The sequence below is a fragment of the Lepidochelys kempii genome, chromosome 6 (assembly GCF_965140285.1).
Source record: "Lepidochelys kempii isolate rLepKem1 chromosome 6, rLepKem1.hap1, whole genome shotgun sequence".
NCBI lineage: Eukaryota > Metazoa > Chordata > Testudines > Cheloniidae > Lepidochelys > Lepidochelys kempii.
This window is the reverse complement of record NC_136385.1, coordinates 23,437,826-23,455,970: the sequence shown is the minus strand read 5'-3', so window position 1 is coordinate 23,455,970 and position 18,145 is coordinate 23,437,826. Positions and strand designations below refer to the sequence as shown.

The 18,145-nt window shown below is 49.2% G+C and overlaps 1 protein-coding gene across 6 annotated transcripts in view; it reads right to left on the bottom strand.

Annotated features, from left to right (window-relative positions):
- EPS8L2 (EPS8 signaling adaptor L2) overlaps positions 1–18,145 on the bottom strand; it is a 110,506-nt gene that overhangs the window by 29,393 nt on the left and 62,968 nt on the right. For all 6 annotated transcript variants that reach the window (XM_073347145.2, XM_073347142.2, XM_073347140.2 and 3 more), the window contains 4 exons: positions 12,875–12,939; positions 3,130–3,291; positions 1,913–2,062; positions 494–573 (listed from right to left, as the gene is read on the bottom strand). In XM_073347145.2, coding sequence (XP_073203246.1) covers positions 494–573; positions 1,913–2,062; positions 3,130–3,291; positions 12,875–12,939 — 457 coding nt within the window. The remainder of the gene's footprint in view (positions 1–493; positions 574–1,912; positions 2,063–3,129; positions 3,292–12,874; positions 12,940–18,145) is intronic.

The following is an 18,145-nucleotide window of genomic DNA, read 5'->3' as shown; positions in this document are numbered from 1 at the left end:
ACCCTTTGTAAATTGCAATGGAACTGAGCCAGCTTACACCAGGTCTGACTTTAGCCTTTTACCTGTGTCCTCCTAAACATATTAACTGTAGGCGGACCTAAAGCAGAGCATCTAATTCAAAGCCCTTTGAGGTTTTGTTTTTAATGGAGGTGTGTGATAAACCTGAACTGTTGGATTTGAACCTCCCCTTTTAGTTTCATTTCTGGGTTCGATCCAAAACCAGGAGGGGGCCTATTTTCCTGCTCTCGTTCAGATGTGAACAAAATCTCCCGAGAACAGTGCGCAAGATTTCGTTGCCAACAAACTCCAGCTCTCATTTGGCCTTGAACCCGAATCTCAAATCCCAGCCTGACCTTAACCTGTCTCTGGATTCAAACTAATCCAGGAGAGCCTGGGGTCCACCTTTGTACTCTGTCTTCTATGTAGCCGATGAGAGCAGAGGGCATTTGTTCCCTCACTGCACATTGGGAACCCATCTGTCTGCGGCACTTACTTGAGCGTCTGCGGCCGTATCTTCTTTCCCTGCTTGTGATCGGCGAGTGCACTTTCTATGTCCTCGTGGACCATCTCCGCCTTAAACACAAAACAGTGATCTCATAAAGAAAAGGAGTACTTGTGGCACCTTAGAGACTAACCAATTTATTTGAGCATGAGCTTTCGTGAGCTACAGCTCACAAAGCTCATGCTCAAATAAATTGGTTAGTCTCTAAGGTGCCACAAGTCCTCCTTTTCTTTTTGCGAATACAGACTAACACGGCTGTTACTCTGAAACCAGTGATCTCATAAAGGCTTTGCTTTGAATGAACTAGAGGATGCAGGTAGCGTGATGGGGAAATAGCTGGCTGAGAATGTCACTGGCTACAGGCTCATATTGCATTACAAGTGAACTTGGCAGTTTCACTGTGTAGTGCTCTCCCTACCTCTAGCTGAGCAGCCAGTGAGAACACTGGTGCAAGTGAAAGGACCCGGTTCTCAAGCAGGAGGACTAGTTTCAAGTGACTAGCTATGAAGCAGCAGGATTTTGACAGTCTTGGGCATCGTATGTCCTAGGATTTCAGCCACTGGTGTCTGTGCAAACCGCGAGGGTAGTTATGTGCTTACACTGGTGATTTGCACCTTTGATTTGGAACTGGGATACAAATTGTGTTGCCCTAGGGTAAACTGAGCTTACACTAGGGGTTTGCTCACTGGCAGCTGCAGTCTCAGTGGGGCTGAAATCTCAGTGTAGATAAGGAGAGAGCTTCCTGGCTGCACTCCTGACTGTGTGCCTGATGACAAAGCTACACAGCCGCATACTGGCTCTCTGGAAGAGGAAGGGATAGGATTGAAGGAGGCAACTGAGGGTCCAGAATGGACAGGGCTGCAGGGAAAACCTCCCAGTAATTCCAGATGTATTGACGTAATTCTTTTGCGTGCCAGTTGCACTGATTTCAATGGAGCTGCACCAATTTACACCGCTCTGACTGAGAAGGGGATCTCCAGCAGCAGTAAATGCCAGGCCAGGCATTGCAGTTAAGGCCGGCAGAACGCTCTCCAGTGCTACCAGCTAAAAGGAGGGATGGGAAGCATTGCCGCTGTAATTCGTACTCTGGTGAAATGTCTCTGCTCTGGGTCTATGTTAGACAGGGTGGAACGAAAGGCAATGTTCAGTGCAAAGTACCCTGGCATGACAATATTCATTGCTCTGCACCCTTACTTGAGCCAGCTTAGGATAAGCTCATGCAGACTGTGCGTCTGTGCATCCACTCTGCATTCACTCCCGCACATGGAGGCTTGCATCGTCATTTCCATACGGTTCTGGTTTGGTTTTTAATCTTGATGTGCCCAAGCAGGGGGAAGGTTTGAAAATCTAGCCCCAAGCAGTAATGAGTTCTCCCTCCTAGAGCTCTTCTCACTTTCCCTCCCTGCTCACCTCCACCTCGTCGCAGTTGAAGAAGTGGATGTCGGGCTTGTGCTGCTCCGAGTCCTGGCACACCAGCAGGAGGATGGAGGTGTAGCGCATCTGATTCAGCACAGTTTGGCAGAGCTGGACCGTCATCAGGGGAAAGTCCTCCAGTTCCTCCTGTGAAACATCAGGGAGGGGGTTATGCACCCGGGAGTGGTGTTAAAAGAACACCTAGACATCCCCTGCATTGCCTTACGCAGTCACTGCTGCAGGGAGTAGGAGACCTCACTGGGCAGGAGCCGCCCGGCAGTACATGTCCCTGAAGCTCTGTGTCGGACACTGAAGACAGTTCCCGTCAGTGTCTGGGGAGGACGAATGAGCCTGGGAATTCGGGACCAGCTAGGAGGAGGGGGAGTTTCCCACCTTGCTTTCTGGGGATGGGGTCCCAGAGCACAGGCTGCTTCTTGGGCTTGCAGCACGATGCATTGGTGTTGGTGCTACAGAGGTCGTCCCCTTGCCACGCCCCACCTGCAGCAGTGAACTAGCAGCGCTGGGCTTGCGTTAACACAGGCAAGCGGGGCTGGGCGGGGAGCACCGAGAGGAAGGGTGCGGTTGTGGTTGAGGCACCGGACTGGGACTCAGGACAGCTGGGCTCTATTCGTGGCATTGCCACACACTCCCTGGGTAACCTTGGGCAAGTGTGTCCGTGCCTCAGTTCCCTGTTATTAAACTGGGGATAATGAGACTTTCCTCCCACCCTTTGGCTTGGCTATTTAGCTTGTACACCCTTTGGGGCAGGAATTGTGTGTGTGTGTACATGTGCACAGCAGGGCATCAATCTGTGTTGGGGGCTCCTAGAGCCATAGAAATACAAATAATTAATAGTGATGAATTCCACCCAAACCATTTTGTGGACTCCTGACTGGACCCATCAATCTCCACCTGTCACTTCCACCGAGGTCTGACTTATCGTGCACCCCTGAGCATAGCAGCAAGGAGCTGAGAGTTTGGGTAGTTAGTTCAGTCCCACCTTGCTGTGCACTCAAACTCTAGAGGAAACCCTTCTGTCCTACACGTTCAAATCAGTCAGTCCCGGTTGCAGTTTTTTGTATCAATTTTTCCCAGTTTAGTAGCCCCAGAAAAGCATGTTACCCCTCCCCAGCCAACCGGAAAGTGGCATACTTTTGAATGCAGTCTATTGCCCATTTTGCATATTGCCCTGGAGGAGAAAGGTCACGACCTACCTGTGATTCGCAGTCTAGCAGTCGGATGGACTTGTCATTCACCTGCAGCAGCATCTCCTGGGCCCAGATCTTCTCTTTAGAATTGAGCTGCATCAGCTTCCTGATGGCGTCGTCCACTGTCACAATGGCTTCACTCTTATCCATGATGAATGTGGCTAAGTGCTGCGGGGGCAGGGGGGAGAATACACACAGGAGAGGTGTCAGGCTAATAAGAGTGAGGGTGACCTCAAGTCAGCTTAGCTCATTTCAATCATGTCGCACAGAATAAAGTTTACCAAGAGGGGGACTGTGTGGATCAGAGGCAAGCCTGCCCCTCAGCAGCATTGGCATCGTAGGTATATAATTCTTACTCCCTCCCCCCATCTCGCTGGGCTCCCATTCCAGCTACCCTTAAAGAGACAGTATCCAGTGTAGCAATTCTAACCAGCTAGTCGTGAAGACTCCATGCTTTGTCACAATACCTCCTAGATATGGCGCTCTGAACCGTAGATTTTTAACCCCAAGCTGTGTGTGAACTGGTCCAGGTTGAGGCACAATCCCCCTCCCTTTCTTTATGGCTCAATGGGAGGGGGAAGCGTGAGTGTATTTATTTATTTTTAATAACATGGAGTCACAGTATGGAAAAAGGTGAGACCAACTGGCCTCTAGGCAGCCGCTTATACTGCTTATAAAGCTGGCCCTACGCAGGGGAATGATGAAGGAATATAGAGCTCTTCACCTCCAGCTCACCCCTCCGTACCAAGGTAATTGGTAACTCTTCTATGTATAAAGGTAGTTAGAATGAGAGCGAGAGGAGGGGGTCACAAGTAATTATCTTGGATGCCAGTGGTGCTGAGGGGCCTCTGATCTGCACAGTTCTCCTTGGTAACCTTGTTCGGAATAACATTAGCTGATGAACAATGGATGATCCAACTCAAAGGCCTAGAAAATAAAATCCACTGTCACTTACGGATGCTTCACGAGCAGATAAGGTGCAATTGCAGCACAGGAAGAGCATTGGGAAACTCCTGGGCTAATGTTGTTTGACTGCAGAGAATGTAGCGGTGACACACATGAATTCTATAGTTACTGGATAATATTGTCTGGCATTCTACAATTATTCCAGTGAAAGCCATGTAACCTTCTGACCTTTCACAAGAGGCATGCAAATAAATCAGATCTGTAGCTGTAACCTGGTATCACATCAAGAGCTAGAAAAACCAGTAACATTTTTAAAGCAATGGTCTATTTAAGCTGTAAGGCAGAAAATAGGTTGTCACTGCTGGATAGGCTCCCAGCAGAGTGGTGAATCTCACCCTAAGAGAAAACAACGAGGAGTCCCTGTGGCACCTTAGAGACTAACAAATTTATTTGGGCATAAGCTTTCGTGGGCTAGAACCCACTTAATCAGATGCATGGAGTGGAAAATACAGGCGCAGGTATAAATACATGAAAAGGTGTGAATTGCCTTACCAAGGGTGAGGTTAATCTAACGAGACCATTCAATTGACAGCAGGGTACAAAGGGAGGAAAAATAACTTTTGAAGTGATAACGAGAGTGGCAGGTTCTAGCCCACGAAAGCTTATGCCCAAATAAATTTGTTAGTCTCTAAGGTGCCACAAGGACTCCCCGTTGTTTTTGCTAATACAGACTAACACAGCTACTGCTCTGAACCCTAAGAGAAGAAAGTGTGCATTGTTCCTTGTTCTCCTTTTCCCCTGTCCTTTGTCTGCCAGGGGTAGAATGTCAGCTCTTTTCGAAGTAGACATCATTTCATATTATTATTGCTTATATTTACAGTGGTGGCGAGGGGCCTCAATCAATGATAAGGGGCCAATTGGTCCAGGCACTGTACTAAACGTTCCTACCCCAGAACGTTCATAGTCTAGAATTATGATGGAACACCACAGGTGAATAAAATAGACAAATAGAGGTGCCCGGGGAGGATGAGGATGATCATAATACAGATGGGTGGAATGAAACATAACTAATGGGGGCTGAAGTTTGTGTCACTGTTTAAAGTCCCTTCTCCGTGACTTCCTTTTGGTACATAGGAAGTACCTCTTGGTACACTATGGGGCTTCTAATAATAGCTTAAATAGCATAATATGTAGCAGTCACCACCTGCTTGACTAGCCATTGTCAGCCGTGTTCTGTAGGCATCGTGATAGAGGTGTTGCATTTAAGTTGATAGCTAGACATCCATGAAGAGATGTGAGAAAGACAGGCCAAGATGTGGGATTGGATGGAGGGAGGAAAGTGTGTAAAATGCCTAGCACTGAATAGGCGCCCATTTCAACACCCATCAAAGGCAAGGAAAAGACTCCCATTGACTTCATTGGGCACTGAATCATACGTAAACAAAACCATGGCAGGTGTGCTCTGAGCAGCTGTGCTGAAAGCCGGAACTGGCCATGCAGTCGGGTGAGAATTAACACACCCAGGTGTTTTATTAAATTAAATTAAATTTAAAATGTAATTAAAATGTCATACCACAAATGTTATTTCATAAAGGCAATAATATTATCTATATTTATGTTCCTGAGGTGACAAAACTGAATTCCGAACAGTGAATTGCATTGTTTTACAGTCACTGCCTGGAATTCTAATCAGCTCTATGGCATTCATCTACCTGTTTTACAGTCTTCATAAATTCCTCTGCTATTTGCTGTTGGTTATATTAATATTTATAGGGGTAATAGTTGCTCACATGACTGTCATAGCATGTATTGGTAGATTAACTCCCCCCACCTTGCCTCCTCTCCTCCCCCCTGTCATTCACTCTTATCTAGATACTGGACCAATTTTTTTTTAAGCTACCAGGGAAGGGGGACATTTGCTACTGTCTTGTATTTATCTCATTTTAAGAAAACTTGAAAGCCTAAAAGCAAATGTAATCTATTTCACCCGTAAAGTGATTCAGATCCAATATATACTGTAAGAATGGACCATGAATGCAATTTAGTAACAAGTTTTATCATTATACAAATCGCTGTTCTGCATATAAAAGGCCAACTCATTTTTTATGAAAACACATACACCTTGCAGGATGGCAATGAAAACGTATTTGCTCTGATCAGAGTTCAAGGTGGAGCCTCACGGATGGGTGGCATGAAACATAACTAATGGGGGTTGAAGTGTGTGTCACTGTTTAAAGTCCCTTCTCTGTCACCGTGACTTCCTTTTGGTACGTAACACTATGGGGCTTCTAATGATAGCTTAAAATAAAAATCAGATTGAAAATACGGTATCTGAGATCTAGAAAAAGGGATGTGAAGAAAAATGAACCTTTAGTCATTCAGCTTATGATGTGTAGCATGTGTCTATACAAGTGTGCATATAAAAATGACAGGCCAGCGGGAAATGAAGCCATTTAAAGGTTTTATTATATTCTCATTCAGGACAATATGGACAATACAAAGTTTATACACCTCTGGTGCAGTTATACAGCACACTTTTTCTAGAGTAAGGTCTAATTGAAATAGTGGTTTAATACTCTTGTCACATGTTAGGGATCTTTTCTTAAGTGAAAATCAAGATGCACATCAGTGACCAACAGCAAAAGTGGGGCTCTTAGCCATCAAGTTACTTATTCTGAACTTTAATTATACAAGACAAAAGGGTCCCAATCCAACAGAGCACTTAAGTCTGAGCTTAACTTTAAGCAGCTGAGTAGTCCCACTGAAATCAATGGGACTGCTCAGGTACCTGCTTAAAGTTAAGCAGGTGCTTAAGTGCTTTGCTGGATCAGGTCTCTACAGCGGACAGAAGGATACTTCTTTTAGTATATAGGAACCTCTGATAAGAAAGAATTTATCTCAAAAATTCATCTCCCTATTTTTCCTGCCTTGTGCATTTAAAATATATGACAAGTGACCAACTGGTTTTAGATACCTTTTTATTTCTTGTGGACTGGAAACGGTCCATGGGAATCAACCCATTTCCTCCTCCACCTGACAGCCTCTGGCCAGAAGTTGCTCATTACAAACCCAAGCAGGGCTAGATGCTCAATGCCACTTCTGCATCAAGCAGAAGGTGTTCCCCCAGCACAGCAAGAGATGCTTCCTCTACACTGCCTGCTGACTGTGTTGCTTCTGTAATACCATTCCACCTCGGGGAGCGAAGCAGGAAGCACAGACCTTTCACTTGGATCCACACATCCCATGAGAGGCCATTGGCAGCCTGCCCTTGCTTCAGCCTCCAATACCCAATGCAATGTTAATCTGTGGCAGTGATACCTTCTGATGCAACAGTCTCCCTAGAGTCCCCCTAGAACAGTATTGCTGTGAGGCCTAGCTACTGCGCACAGCAGAGGAGGGCTGCTCGCCGTTCCGCAAACTTTGCCGTCCATGCAGCGTCAGATTTTGCTACCTCCTCTAGCTCTTCAGTTCACGTCTATGGTTTTCCTAATTTTCAGCAAGTTAGAAAAGAATTCTTTAAAATGCAGCTTGATAGCCGCGAGATGGCTGAACCAAACACACCTGTGTTAGGCTCTCCATGTCCTCTGTCTCAGGGGTTCTCTACCTTTTCCACACGGTTGATGCCATTTTGCAACAAACGTTTTTCAGGATGCTCCCATCCCCCTTTTTCGTCTAGCCATATAAAGGAGGGTGGCCATGATCCCCCACAACCTATTAATGGGCCCCAGATGGGGTCATGACCCCGCACAGAATGCTTTTCCTCTCCAGTGCACCCCTTCAAAGAGTCCCATGTAGTGACGGGCAAAGAAGAGCAGTGAGGTCGTTATTCTCATGTTGCCTGTAGATTCTGACCCTCTGCCTAGCAGATGGAGTCGTGGCTGGGTGAAGCTCAGTGGCTGGTGTTCTGTAGAAGGTCAGACTAAATGATCATCGTGGTCTCTTTGGGCTTTAAAATCTGACATGACAGGGAGACCAAATCTTGGTGTTATGGAGAAATTGCCTGATGTTCCCTGACAGGATCACCACCAAAATGCTACATTTCAGGGCTCAGCGGAGCAAGGATCCTCTCTCCGATGAGGCTGGCTCCTCATTTGGAAGTGGGATGTCTGTAACAATGGACGATGGGAGTGCTGCTACCTTGATGTCGAGCAGGCCACAGCAGGGTCAAGCAACAACAGCTGGAGAGGGAGCCCCTTTACCTCTCTTGGTGGGAGGTCACGCTCAGTGGGGCCCTCTTGTTCTGGCAGATGGATTTCAGCAACCACTGTAGGACTCTCCTTTAATTCATAAGCTTGTGCCAATCAACCAGAGTTTAAATTCAGGGGTCACATGGGGGAGCACATGCTTAAAGCAGAGAGAGCAAGAGCGTTTGCCTTTTCTCTTCTAGGCTTAGGAGAACTCGGCTCTCCCAGAGCTCCCCTTCCTCCTGCCTCTTCACTGGCTGGTGATGTCAGGGAGAATCTGAAGTGGGAGCAGCAGGAGGGACTGGTGCCTGGCTGGGGAGTTGATGAGTCTCTGAGTTTTTCCTGCCACTAGGCAGAGCAGCAGCATCCCATCTGGTGTAGGAGGAGGATTGTCCAAGTTGGGAGGCCCCAGTCTGCCTCCTCCTGATGCCTTGCTGGTTCCTCCTGTGCCCTTGGGCACAGACATGGGGGAAAGGCAGATCCTGCTTCACTCAGCTCTCCCTCCCCTTGGGGAGCAGGGAAGGGAGACCCTGCTGCTGACTTCCCCTCCCTTAGACAGAGCGGCCCTGTCAGCTGCCTCTCTCCTCCTGGCACTACAGAGTAGAAAGAAAGGCTGGGAGCACAAGTGTTTCTCTCTCTCTCTCTCTCTCTCTCTCTCACACACACACACACACTCTCCCTCCCCCCACCCGGCCCAGGCCTACTTGGGGACATGGATTCCTTTCAGGTATGCTGATTCCTTTGTCCCATTCTCTTCCACGTGCCATGTCCCATCACATGAGATGACACAACATCCTCTCATAATGTGATGTCAATACCTATGAGCCAAGGTGCGTGAGTTAATATATTTATTGGACCAGCTCCTACAATGCCTCACCCACCTTGTGTCTCTGATCTCCTGGGACCAACATAGCTACAACAACACTGCGAACCTCAATACCTATAACAATCTACAACCGCCACAATGGTTGCACTCCCCTCACCTGTGTGGACCTATTTTTAACCACTGCTGCTGTGGCTGTGACTTTCTCAGAGGCTTACTTGGCTTCAGACCAGTACACAAAAGCTGCTGAGCCAGCAAGCTCCAAGAGGCCCAGTCTTTGCCTTGACATCAGCCTGCCAGCCAAATGCTGATAGAGTTGTCTTACAGAACTGAGGGTCTCTAGATAAGCTCAGGGGGCTCAAGGTGCTGTGACTGACCTCACACAGGCCTGGACCTTGGTAACAGCCTACCGTGCTAAAACTGCTGAGTTAGTTGCCACCAGTGCTTTGGCATCATCTGGGCAAGCTAGAGAAACTGATCCAGAGAACTTAGCAGTGCATGCTTGGTGTTGACCCAGAATGCTATGGCTGTGACGGGGCATATCAACCCTGCACTGGCGACGCAGGGTTTAAAAACTGGCTTTGGGCCATGCTCCCAGTGGAGGGAGAATATAAAAGGAAGCAGCTCAGCTCAGTGTGGATGGCTGAGGAGGAGAATGGATGTGTGCTGCAAATGCCTGCTGAGACGCCACCGGGACTCCAACCCACCAAGGCAGCACACCTTAGCCGTGCAGCAGGAAGCCTTTCAACCGCGGGGACCAAAGGAGACAATGCGTCAGAGGGGATCCCAGAGACAGAGCAAAGGGCAGGAAGCGACGCAGGGAATGCATCTGGGGATATGGAGCCCTGAGCCCTGTACCAGGGTAGCTGGTTTTGAAAGGCCCTAGGTCGGAAGCAGCTGGAGTAGGGTGGGCTGGAGTTCCTCTACCCTCGCCACACTCACCACTAGGCACCCTAGCCGGTAGGGAAAGCAGCCTACTTGGACTCTCACCATTGGGCGATACAGCCGCTGGCTGCAGTGACTACTGGACCCTGGCCACGAGGTATTACCGCTGCAAGAGGGCAGCACCTTGGACCCTGGCCACTAGGCATTACCGCCACCAGAGAGAGGGCGGTGCCTTGGACCCTGGCCACGAGGCATTACCGCTGCCAGAGAGAGGGTGGTGCCTTGGGACTCCCGCTGACCCTTTGACAATGGTTCTTGAGCAAGTAGCCCACAAGGAGGTCTCTGCCGTGATGTTAGCTCAGCAGGCTATAGCTGATGAGCTAATCACTTTGCAGAGAACTTTGCCTTCATATCAGCCCTGTAAGCTAGAGATGCTGGGCCAGTGAGCTGCCAAAGGCAGTTGTCCTGACATCAGCCAAGCAAGTGAACCCTAATTTCACAAAAGCGGGAACTTGACATTCTCTCAGCAAGCTAGAGACCGCACTGGGTGTGTCTACACGGCAGCTGAGAGGGTGCTTCCCAGATCAGTTTGAGCTAGCGCAGTAAAATTGGTGACGTGGGCAGTGGCTCAGGCTAGCCACATGAGTTCAATCGTGCCTGACCCACTGGGGACATATTCAGACAGCTATAGCTATTTTAACAAGGTAATGTGGGGCCCACGAGTCCGAGTCGGTTGACCTAGGCTCAGTGGCTTGCTGCCACTGGCTGTGTGGATGTATCACTGGAGATCTGAGCCTTGACATTAGCTCAGCGTGTTAGAATTGCTGCCTCCCGGAGATCTGTGATGTGTCAGATCAGCAAGCTAGGCCTCACAAAGGCCTGGGTCTTGATCTCAGCCCAACGAGGCAGAGGTGGTGAGCCTGTAACCCTCTCAGGGTATGTCTATGAAGCTGGGAGGTGTAATTCCCAGCGTGGGTAGACATACACTTGCTAGCTCTGCTTTAGCTAGTGCCTAGCTAGAGCTGTGTGTTCGTGATGGCATGGGTGGCAGCTCAGGCTAGCTGCCCACAGACATACCCAGAGGAGTCAGGTGGGATTGTACTCAGACAGCTGAACTGAGCCACTGGCAATGCTGCTGCGGGCTGCAGCCATGCTGCTATTCTTAGGCATTAGTTTGAGCAGAACATCTACCTAAACTGGGAATTGCACCTCCGAGTTGCTGTGTAGATGTACCCTCGGAGGCCTATGTCTTCACTGCAGAACAGCTAGCTAGAGGTGCTGAACCCAGGAGCTTAGAAAGACTGTTGTCCTGACATCACAAGGCTTTGTGAATTCCGTCAACACCTTGGTGGCTTTCACAACCTCTCTCTCCACAACACCAAAATGCAAGGGCTACAAACAAGGGATGTATTGATGAATTTATAATGTATGTGCAGCAGAGTGGGATAGGTAAGTATCAAATTATGGCCTCCATTTTGTACTGTGTTGAACAGAAGCGTAAACATGCCCAAAGACAACCTATTGTACTGTTTCCACACAGCTGCTCTGCCATGCCCGGGAAAGCGGATACCTCAATGAAGCACTATCACTGAGAGTCACCTGGTGCTATTGACTTTGAGTGACTCTCAACTCCTGGCCAACCCCCATGGCATAAGGTCTTTTTCTACACAGCTGGGTCAAGCATGACTGTGGGAGAGGCTGGAGCTTTGCACTGGAACACTTGGCAGAGAGACGGGGTATCTCGACATTGCACGCTCAGGCTGGACTCTGATGCAGTTTGAGCCCAACTCCCCGCTTCCATCCACTCACAAATCAGTCTGACACAGATCAGCATGCATGCAGGACCTGGGTCCTAGGACCCTGTTGGGGGGTGGAGCCAAGTCCTGCTGAGACACTGGCCCAGCCCTGTCATTGTGCAGCTCAAGCTGCAGATGCAAGTCAGAAGGTCTGTGGCGTGCAGTATGGACTCATTAGCATAAACCCAGGCTTACAATGCAGTATGGATGCTCAAGCACAGGCTTGGAAACACCAAGTCCACATGCTCGGGTCCCACAGACCTGGGTTTACAATGAAGTGTAGACCTATGCCCGGAGGCCTACTTAAGAGGGGGTGCAGCTCTGTGGAGGAGCCAATCTTCACCACATGTAAGAAGGACTGGGGAGGGCAGGAGGAACCCTGCCCAGCCTGAAACATAGACAACCCATGGAATCACAGAAGGGGTGAGATCAGATGAGGGAAGGATGTGTCTTAGGACTCTTGTTAGTTTCAAAGATCTCGATCTGTTGGGTGCTTTAAGAGTAAAATCACTGTGGTTAAGAAATTCCTTTGCTGTGTTCCTTGCTTTCCTGCCACATTGTCCCTGAAGGGTTTAAACTGGAAGCCCAAAGCCTGGGTGGAATGCTGGGGGAGCAGGTATCTGTGACTGGGGAGCCTGGGAAGTCTTGAACGCTGGATTCAGGGTAGCTGGATGGCAGCACCTCCCTGTCCCAAGGAAGAGTATCAGGCAAGAGGTCTGAGCCCAGGAATGTGTCCTAAGAAACAGTGACTAGACTCTCTGCCCAGACCTGGTTGGCTTGGAAGCACAAGTCCACTGTCAACAGACTGGTGACTGCATGGAGTGGGCCAGGTTGTAACAGTACGTTTACATTAGCCCTCAAAAGGCATTGGGCATGGGAAAAGGAAGAAAGAACTAGCAGACTAAACACTGGCGAAAGGAGCATGCGGTTCAAGAGGTTTCATTATCAGCCACTATCAATGACTTCCTGTGGGTAGGGTGACCTTTGCTCATTCGTAGAAAGGCTTCTAATTGGCCTCTGAACTAATTAGGTTCCATGATGTGTCATGCATAGTGAATTAAGCAAGGGTCATGATACAAATGAATCACGTTCGTTATCAGCACCCATCGCTGACGCAGTTTACTGCTCATTCCCGTAAAGGCTGTTTGCAAACTCACCTGTACATGGTACTGCGATGTCTCATGCATAATTACATTAGAGTTAGAGTATTTCTTCCTTTGTTCTGAAAAAAGAAGAAAACATGCCTTGCATTTAATGTTCATTTATCAGTGAAATAGGATCCAAGGACCGTAGCTCACATGACTGGCTCTACTGCCTTTCTCAATCCCTCTGAATGTATTGGATTAATCAAATCCATTGGAAACAGCGCATGTGTAGAAAAATATATTAACCTTTATTACAGAGACTCGCAAACAACACGTCTGGATTTTCATATTACCGGTAACTTGATTTCTGGAAGCCAGGGGAATTTCTGGAAGCTTGTTTGTCAAAGAAATGAAACTTAAAAAGCCAGATAAACTATGAGGTTATCAGAAGAGAGAGAGTGAGGTATGGCTCCCCTGCCTGAGAAACCTGGCTCAGGGCCACAAAGCAAAATTTCTCTGAAAGGGAAATTATGAACACCCACCACGCTGCACAAAAGCTCTACATTAAAGCTGGGCAAAATGTCTGACAAAACTTTTTTTTTTAAATGCAGATTCAGGTCAAATTTACCAAATTGTTTCTGCCCAAATTAAAAAACCAAACAAACGGGGAAAAAAATCAATTTTTTTTCTTTTGATATTTTCAAAACCATCCATAATACTTTCAATAACATTTTGGAAAACTGAAAATAGCGTTTTTTTTTAAACTCTGAAAAGTGTATTGGGAGGGGATTTGCAAAAAAAAAATTGAAATATCAATTTTTTGAGTGACATTAATCATCACTTTTAGGGGTTAACCTTGAGAACTACAATAGTTACATCAAAAAGTCTTGATGCCTGATGATGCTCACATCCTCTCAATGCAATCTCATAGTGTATAAAGGAGTGGGTTTATTTCTCTCCCCTCGCCCCATCAGACTAAATTGGTGTGCTTCGGATCCTTTAAGCTACTCTGACAGGCAGTGTGTGTGCATGGGCTTCATCTCCCACACTTCCATTCCTAGCAGCCGTTTTTCCCTATTGTATAATCCCAAGAATTGTGGTCTACAGGAAAGAGCGTAACTCTAGGAGTTGAGAGATCTTGACTTCGAATCCTGGCTCTGCCACTGCCTGCTGTATGGCCATGGGTGAGTCACTTTACCTCTCAGTCTCAGTTTTCCCCATCTGTGAAATGGGGATATCACTACTTATGCACCACATAGGGCTGTTTTGAAAGTTAATTATTTCGTATCTGTCCCTTGCATTAAATATGTCCAGAAGTATATGAATGCTAAAATCACTACTTGCTAGAGCTTACCTTCCTGCTGCTGCTGTTTATTTAGTGTCACAAGGGTGCATGGGGCTTTACAAATCTAAAAAAAACCACAAGCTCCCCACCCTGAGGAACTTGTTATCCAAGAATCCTGTCCAGCTCCTACTAAAGTCAACAGTAAAACTCCTATTGTCTTCAGTGGGAATGGACTCAGACCATAAACTAAGGCGATGGCTACACTACAGTGCTTACAGTGGGGCAGCTGCACCAGTGCAGACGCTCTAAGCTGAGGGGAGAGAGCTCTCCCGTCCCAGTGCGCAGCATTGCGCTGTCCACACCTGCGCTTCGGGTAACGTACGTCACTCGGGGAGTGCTTTAGTCACACCCCTGTGTGACATCATTTATACCAGGGGTCAGTAACCTTTCCGAAGTGGCGTGCCGCGTCTTCATTTATTCACTCTAATTTAAGGTTTCGCGTGCCAGTCATACGTTTTAACGTTTTTTAGAAGGTCTCGCTCTAGAAGTCTATATATTATATAACTAAACTATTGTCGTATGTAAGTAAACAAGGTTTTCAAAATGTTTAAGAAGCTTCATTTAAAATTAAATTAAAATGCTGATCTTATGCCACTGGCCCGCTGCCAGCCTGGGGTTCCATTCACCTAGGCCGGCAGCAGGCTGAGCAGGGCCTGCGGCCGGGACCCTGGCTGGCAAGGGGCCGGCAGTCAGAACCCCAGACTGGCAGTGGGCTGAGCGGCTCAGCCCACTGCCAGTCTGGGGTTCCATCCGCTAGCTCCTGCCAGCCAGGGTCCTGGCTGTCGGCCCCTCTCAGCCCGCTGCCGGTCTGGGATCCCGGCCCTGCCCATGTAGAGTGGGTACCTACCTTCTCCCTGGCCCATTCTAGCCCATTCTCTTCCTGTCTCTCTGCACTGAGCTGAGGGTGGGAGTGCACTGAGCACAGGGCTGGGGGTGAAGGAGCAGGCTGGGGGTTGGGGTGCAGGGTCTGGCCAGGAGCTAGAATGAGGGAGGGGGCTCAGGGTTGGGGCAGGAGGTTTGGGTGTGGAGTTCTTACCTGGGCAGCTCCCATTTGGTGTGAGGGGTTCAGATGGGAATGTGGGGGGGGCAGGAGCTCCTGTTTGGTGCTCAGGGTGGGGGTGGGAATGTGGGGGGTGCAAGAGTCAAGGCATGGGGTGTGGGGGGGTGCAGGAGCCAGGGCAGGGAGCTGCGGGTGTGTGCGGAGGGTGCAAGAGTCAGGGCAGAGGGCTGGGGGCATGTGAGGGGGGTGCAGGAGTCAGGGTATGGGGTGTGGGGGGTGCTAGAGTCAGGGCTGGGGTCGTGGGGGGTGCAGGGGTGAGGGCAGAGGGCTGGGAGTGTGGGGGTGTGTGCAGGGGTCAGGGCAGGGGGCTGGGATGCGTGTGGGGGGGTGTAGGGGTCAGGGCAGAGGGCTGGGGGTGTGGGCTAGGGTCATGGGGGTGCTCCCAGCCCCCTGCCCAGAGCGGCTCACGGCAGGGGGCTGGAGGGGATATACCCTGATTCCACCCCACTTCCCCAAGACGCCATCCCCACCTCTTCTCCGCCTCCCCCCCCACCCCAGAGCAGCAAGCGCACTGTGGCTCCGCTTCTCCCCCTCGGCACAAGGGCCATCAGCTGATCGGCTGCAGGGAGGGAGAGGAGGAGGGGCAGGAACCCAGCGCGCTGGGGGAAGAGGCAGGGGAGGGGGGACCTTGCCTGCCCTGCAGTAGCAGCAGCTGCCGCCGGCAGGACCAAGCTTCTTCACCCTGCTCCTGCGGGGTGGGTGGGGAAGGGGCGGAGAAGAGTGGGCCGGGGCAGGCAGGATTTTTAAGACACGCTGCTGCCTGCCTGCCGGGGTCCCGGCCTGAGTTCGGCAGCGGGCTGAGCGGGGCCGGCGGCTGGGACCCGGCAGACAGCAGCGTGCCATTAAAAATCGGCTCGCCTGCCATCTTTGGCACACGTGCCATAGGTTGCCAACCCCTGATTTATACCAACGTAAGCTGTGGTGTGTATGTAGCCTAAAAGATAATAGAAGGGTGAGTATCAAATGTGGAGAAAGAAGGAGGGGATGGGATAGGGAGAGGGATGCCCAGACAAGAGGAAGGGGAGAATCATGTGCAGAGCATCTGGCTTGCTTTCACACGACAAGCTTTTGTAACAGGAATTGTTGCTTCATATGTTTATTAATAGACACGCATGCACGTATCTTATCATGATCAGGTGCGGCAGCGGCCATAAGGAACACCCAAGCAGAGATTAGCAGTGGAAAGCAGGCAGGGTGTTGGAGGAAGCACTGAAAAGAGGAGAGGGAGAGCGCTTGGTGCCCAGGAGTAAGGAGGCGGCTCCAAGAATGGGCAGGAAATGGCAGTGGGAGGAGACAGCAAGGTATAGTGGTATGAGCAATGCATTGAGTGACAAGACAGAGGAGGAAATGAGAGCTGAGAGGCAGGCAAGAGCAGAACTCTGCAGAACCCTGAAGTGAGGAGAAGGAATCTGAATATGATGCAGAAGGAGGCAGGAGAATGGTGCAGAGATTTGAAGAGGGACATGGGCGGCAGGTTACATAGGCTGGGCGAGGCTGTGCGTCTCCAAACAGCCAGGTGTGGCCCCGCCCCCTGCTTACCACCACTCCCTGCATGCGGCTCCAGTCCTCCAGCCCCCAGTGCTCTGGCTGGGGAGGCAGGGGCCACACACCACCCACTGTCCCGCACTCTGAGGTTGTGGGAGTTGCAGCCGCATGCCACCCGTGCTCCCAGCACTCCTTTGGGGGTGGGGGGTTAGCCTGGGCCAGGACTGGGCCAGTGGCCGTGGTGGTGTGGGGGCTCTGGGCTCCAGGGGGCAGAAGGGGTGGGGCCTCGAGTAGAAGGGGCGGGGTTGGGGGCTAGCCTCCCCCAGCCGGCAGTTCACATGCTGCCCATGAGGAGGGGGTTATACAGAAAGTCCGGCAGGAGAAGATAAATTGGAATGGACACAGGTGAAAAAAGTAGGGAGGCCCAATAGGACAAAGGTCCCGTGGTCAAAGCAATTCATGTCCAAAGCTACTAATGAGGAACTGCTTCAATGTGGACATGAGCTAATCTTGCCCTTCCCTTTCTGATGACTGAGAGAAGTGCCAAGCAATGCTCTCAAACCCCATCAGCCTGGGAAACCCGAATCCCATGGCATCTCCCAATTCATGTGGTTGTACGCTACAGTATCTACCAAGTTAGCAGGCCAGTCACTTCTTTAGATGTTTTCAAACTATGTCAATAGTTGAGTGCTAGCAAGAAAGTGATTCAGCAGGTTCTTCAGGCCATCCTTGCTCTCCACCCATACATTACTCACAAAAAGCAACAAACAGAGTTCCAGCAAACAACCCACAAGGGGAGAAGCAATTCTTCTTTTAATGCTAAGTGGGGTACAAGTGCTGGTCCAAGAGGTGAATATAGCTGGACCACTTGGTAACAGCAACCATATAGTAATTAAATTTAACATCCTTGTGGTGGGGAAGATACCAAAGAAGCCCACCACAGTAGCATTTAACTTCAAAAAGGGGAACAACACAAAAATGAGGAAGCTAGTTAAACAGAAATTAAAAGGAACAGTCATAAGAGTGAAATGCCTGCAAGCTGCATGGACACTTTTTAAAAACACCACAATGGAGGCTCAAATTAAATGTATATTCCAAATAAAGCAAATTGATAAATTAAACAGTAATAAGTTACCAGACCAGACGGTATAGACCCAAGAGTTCTAAAGGAACTCAAATATGAAATTGCAGAACTACAAACTGTGATATGCAACTTAACACTTAAATCAGTTTCTGTACCAGATCACTGGAGGACAGCTAACGTGATGCCAATTTTTAAAAAAGGCTCCAGAGGCAATCCTTAAAATTACAGGCTGGTAAACCTAATTTCAGTACCAGGCAAATTGGCTGACACTATAATAAAGAATAGAATTCTCAGACACATGGGTGAATGTGATTTGTTGGGGAAGAGTCAACACAGCTTTTGTAAATGGAAATCATGCCTCACCTATTA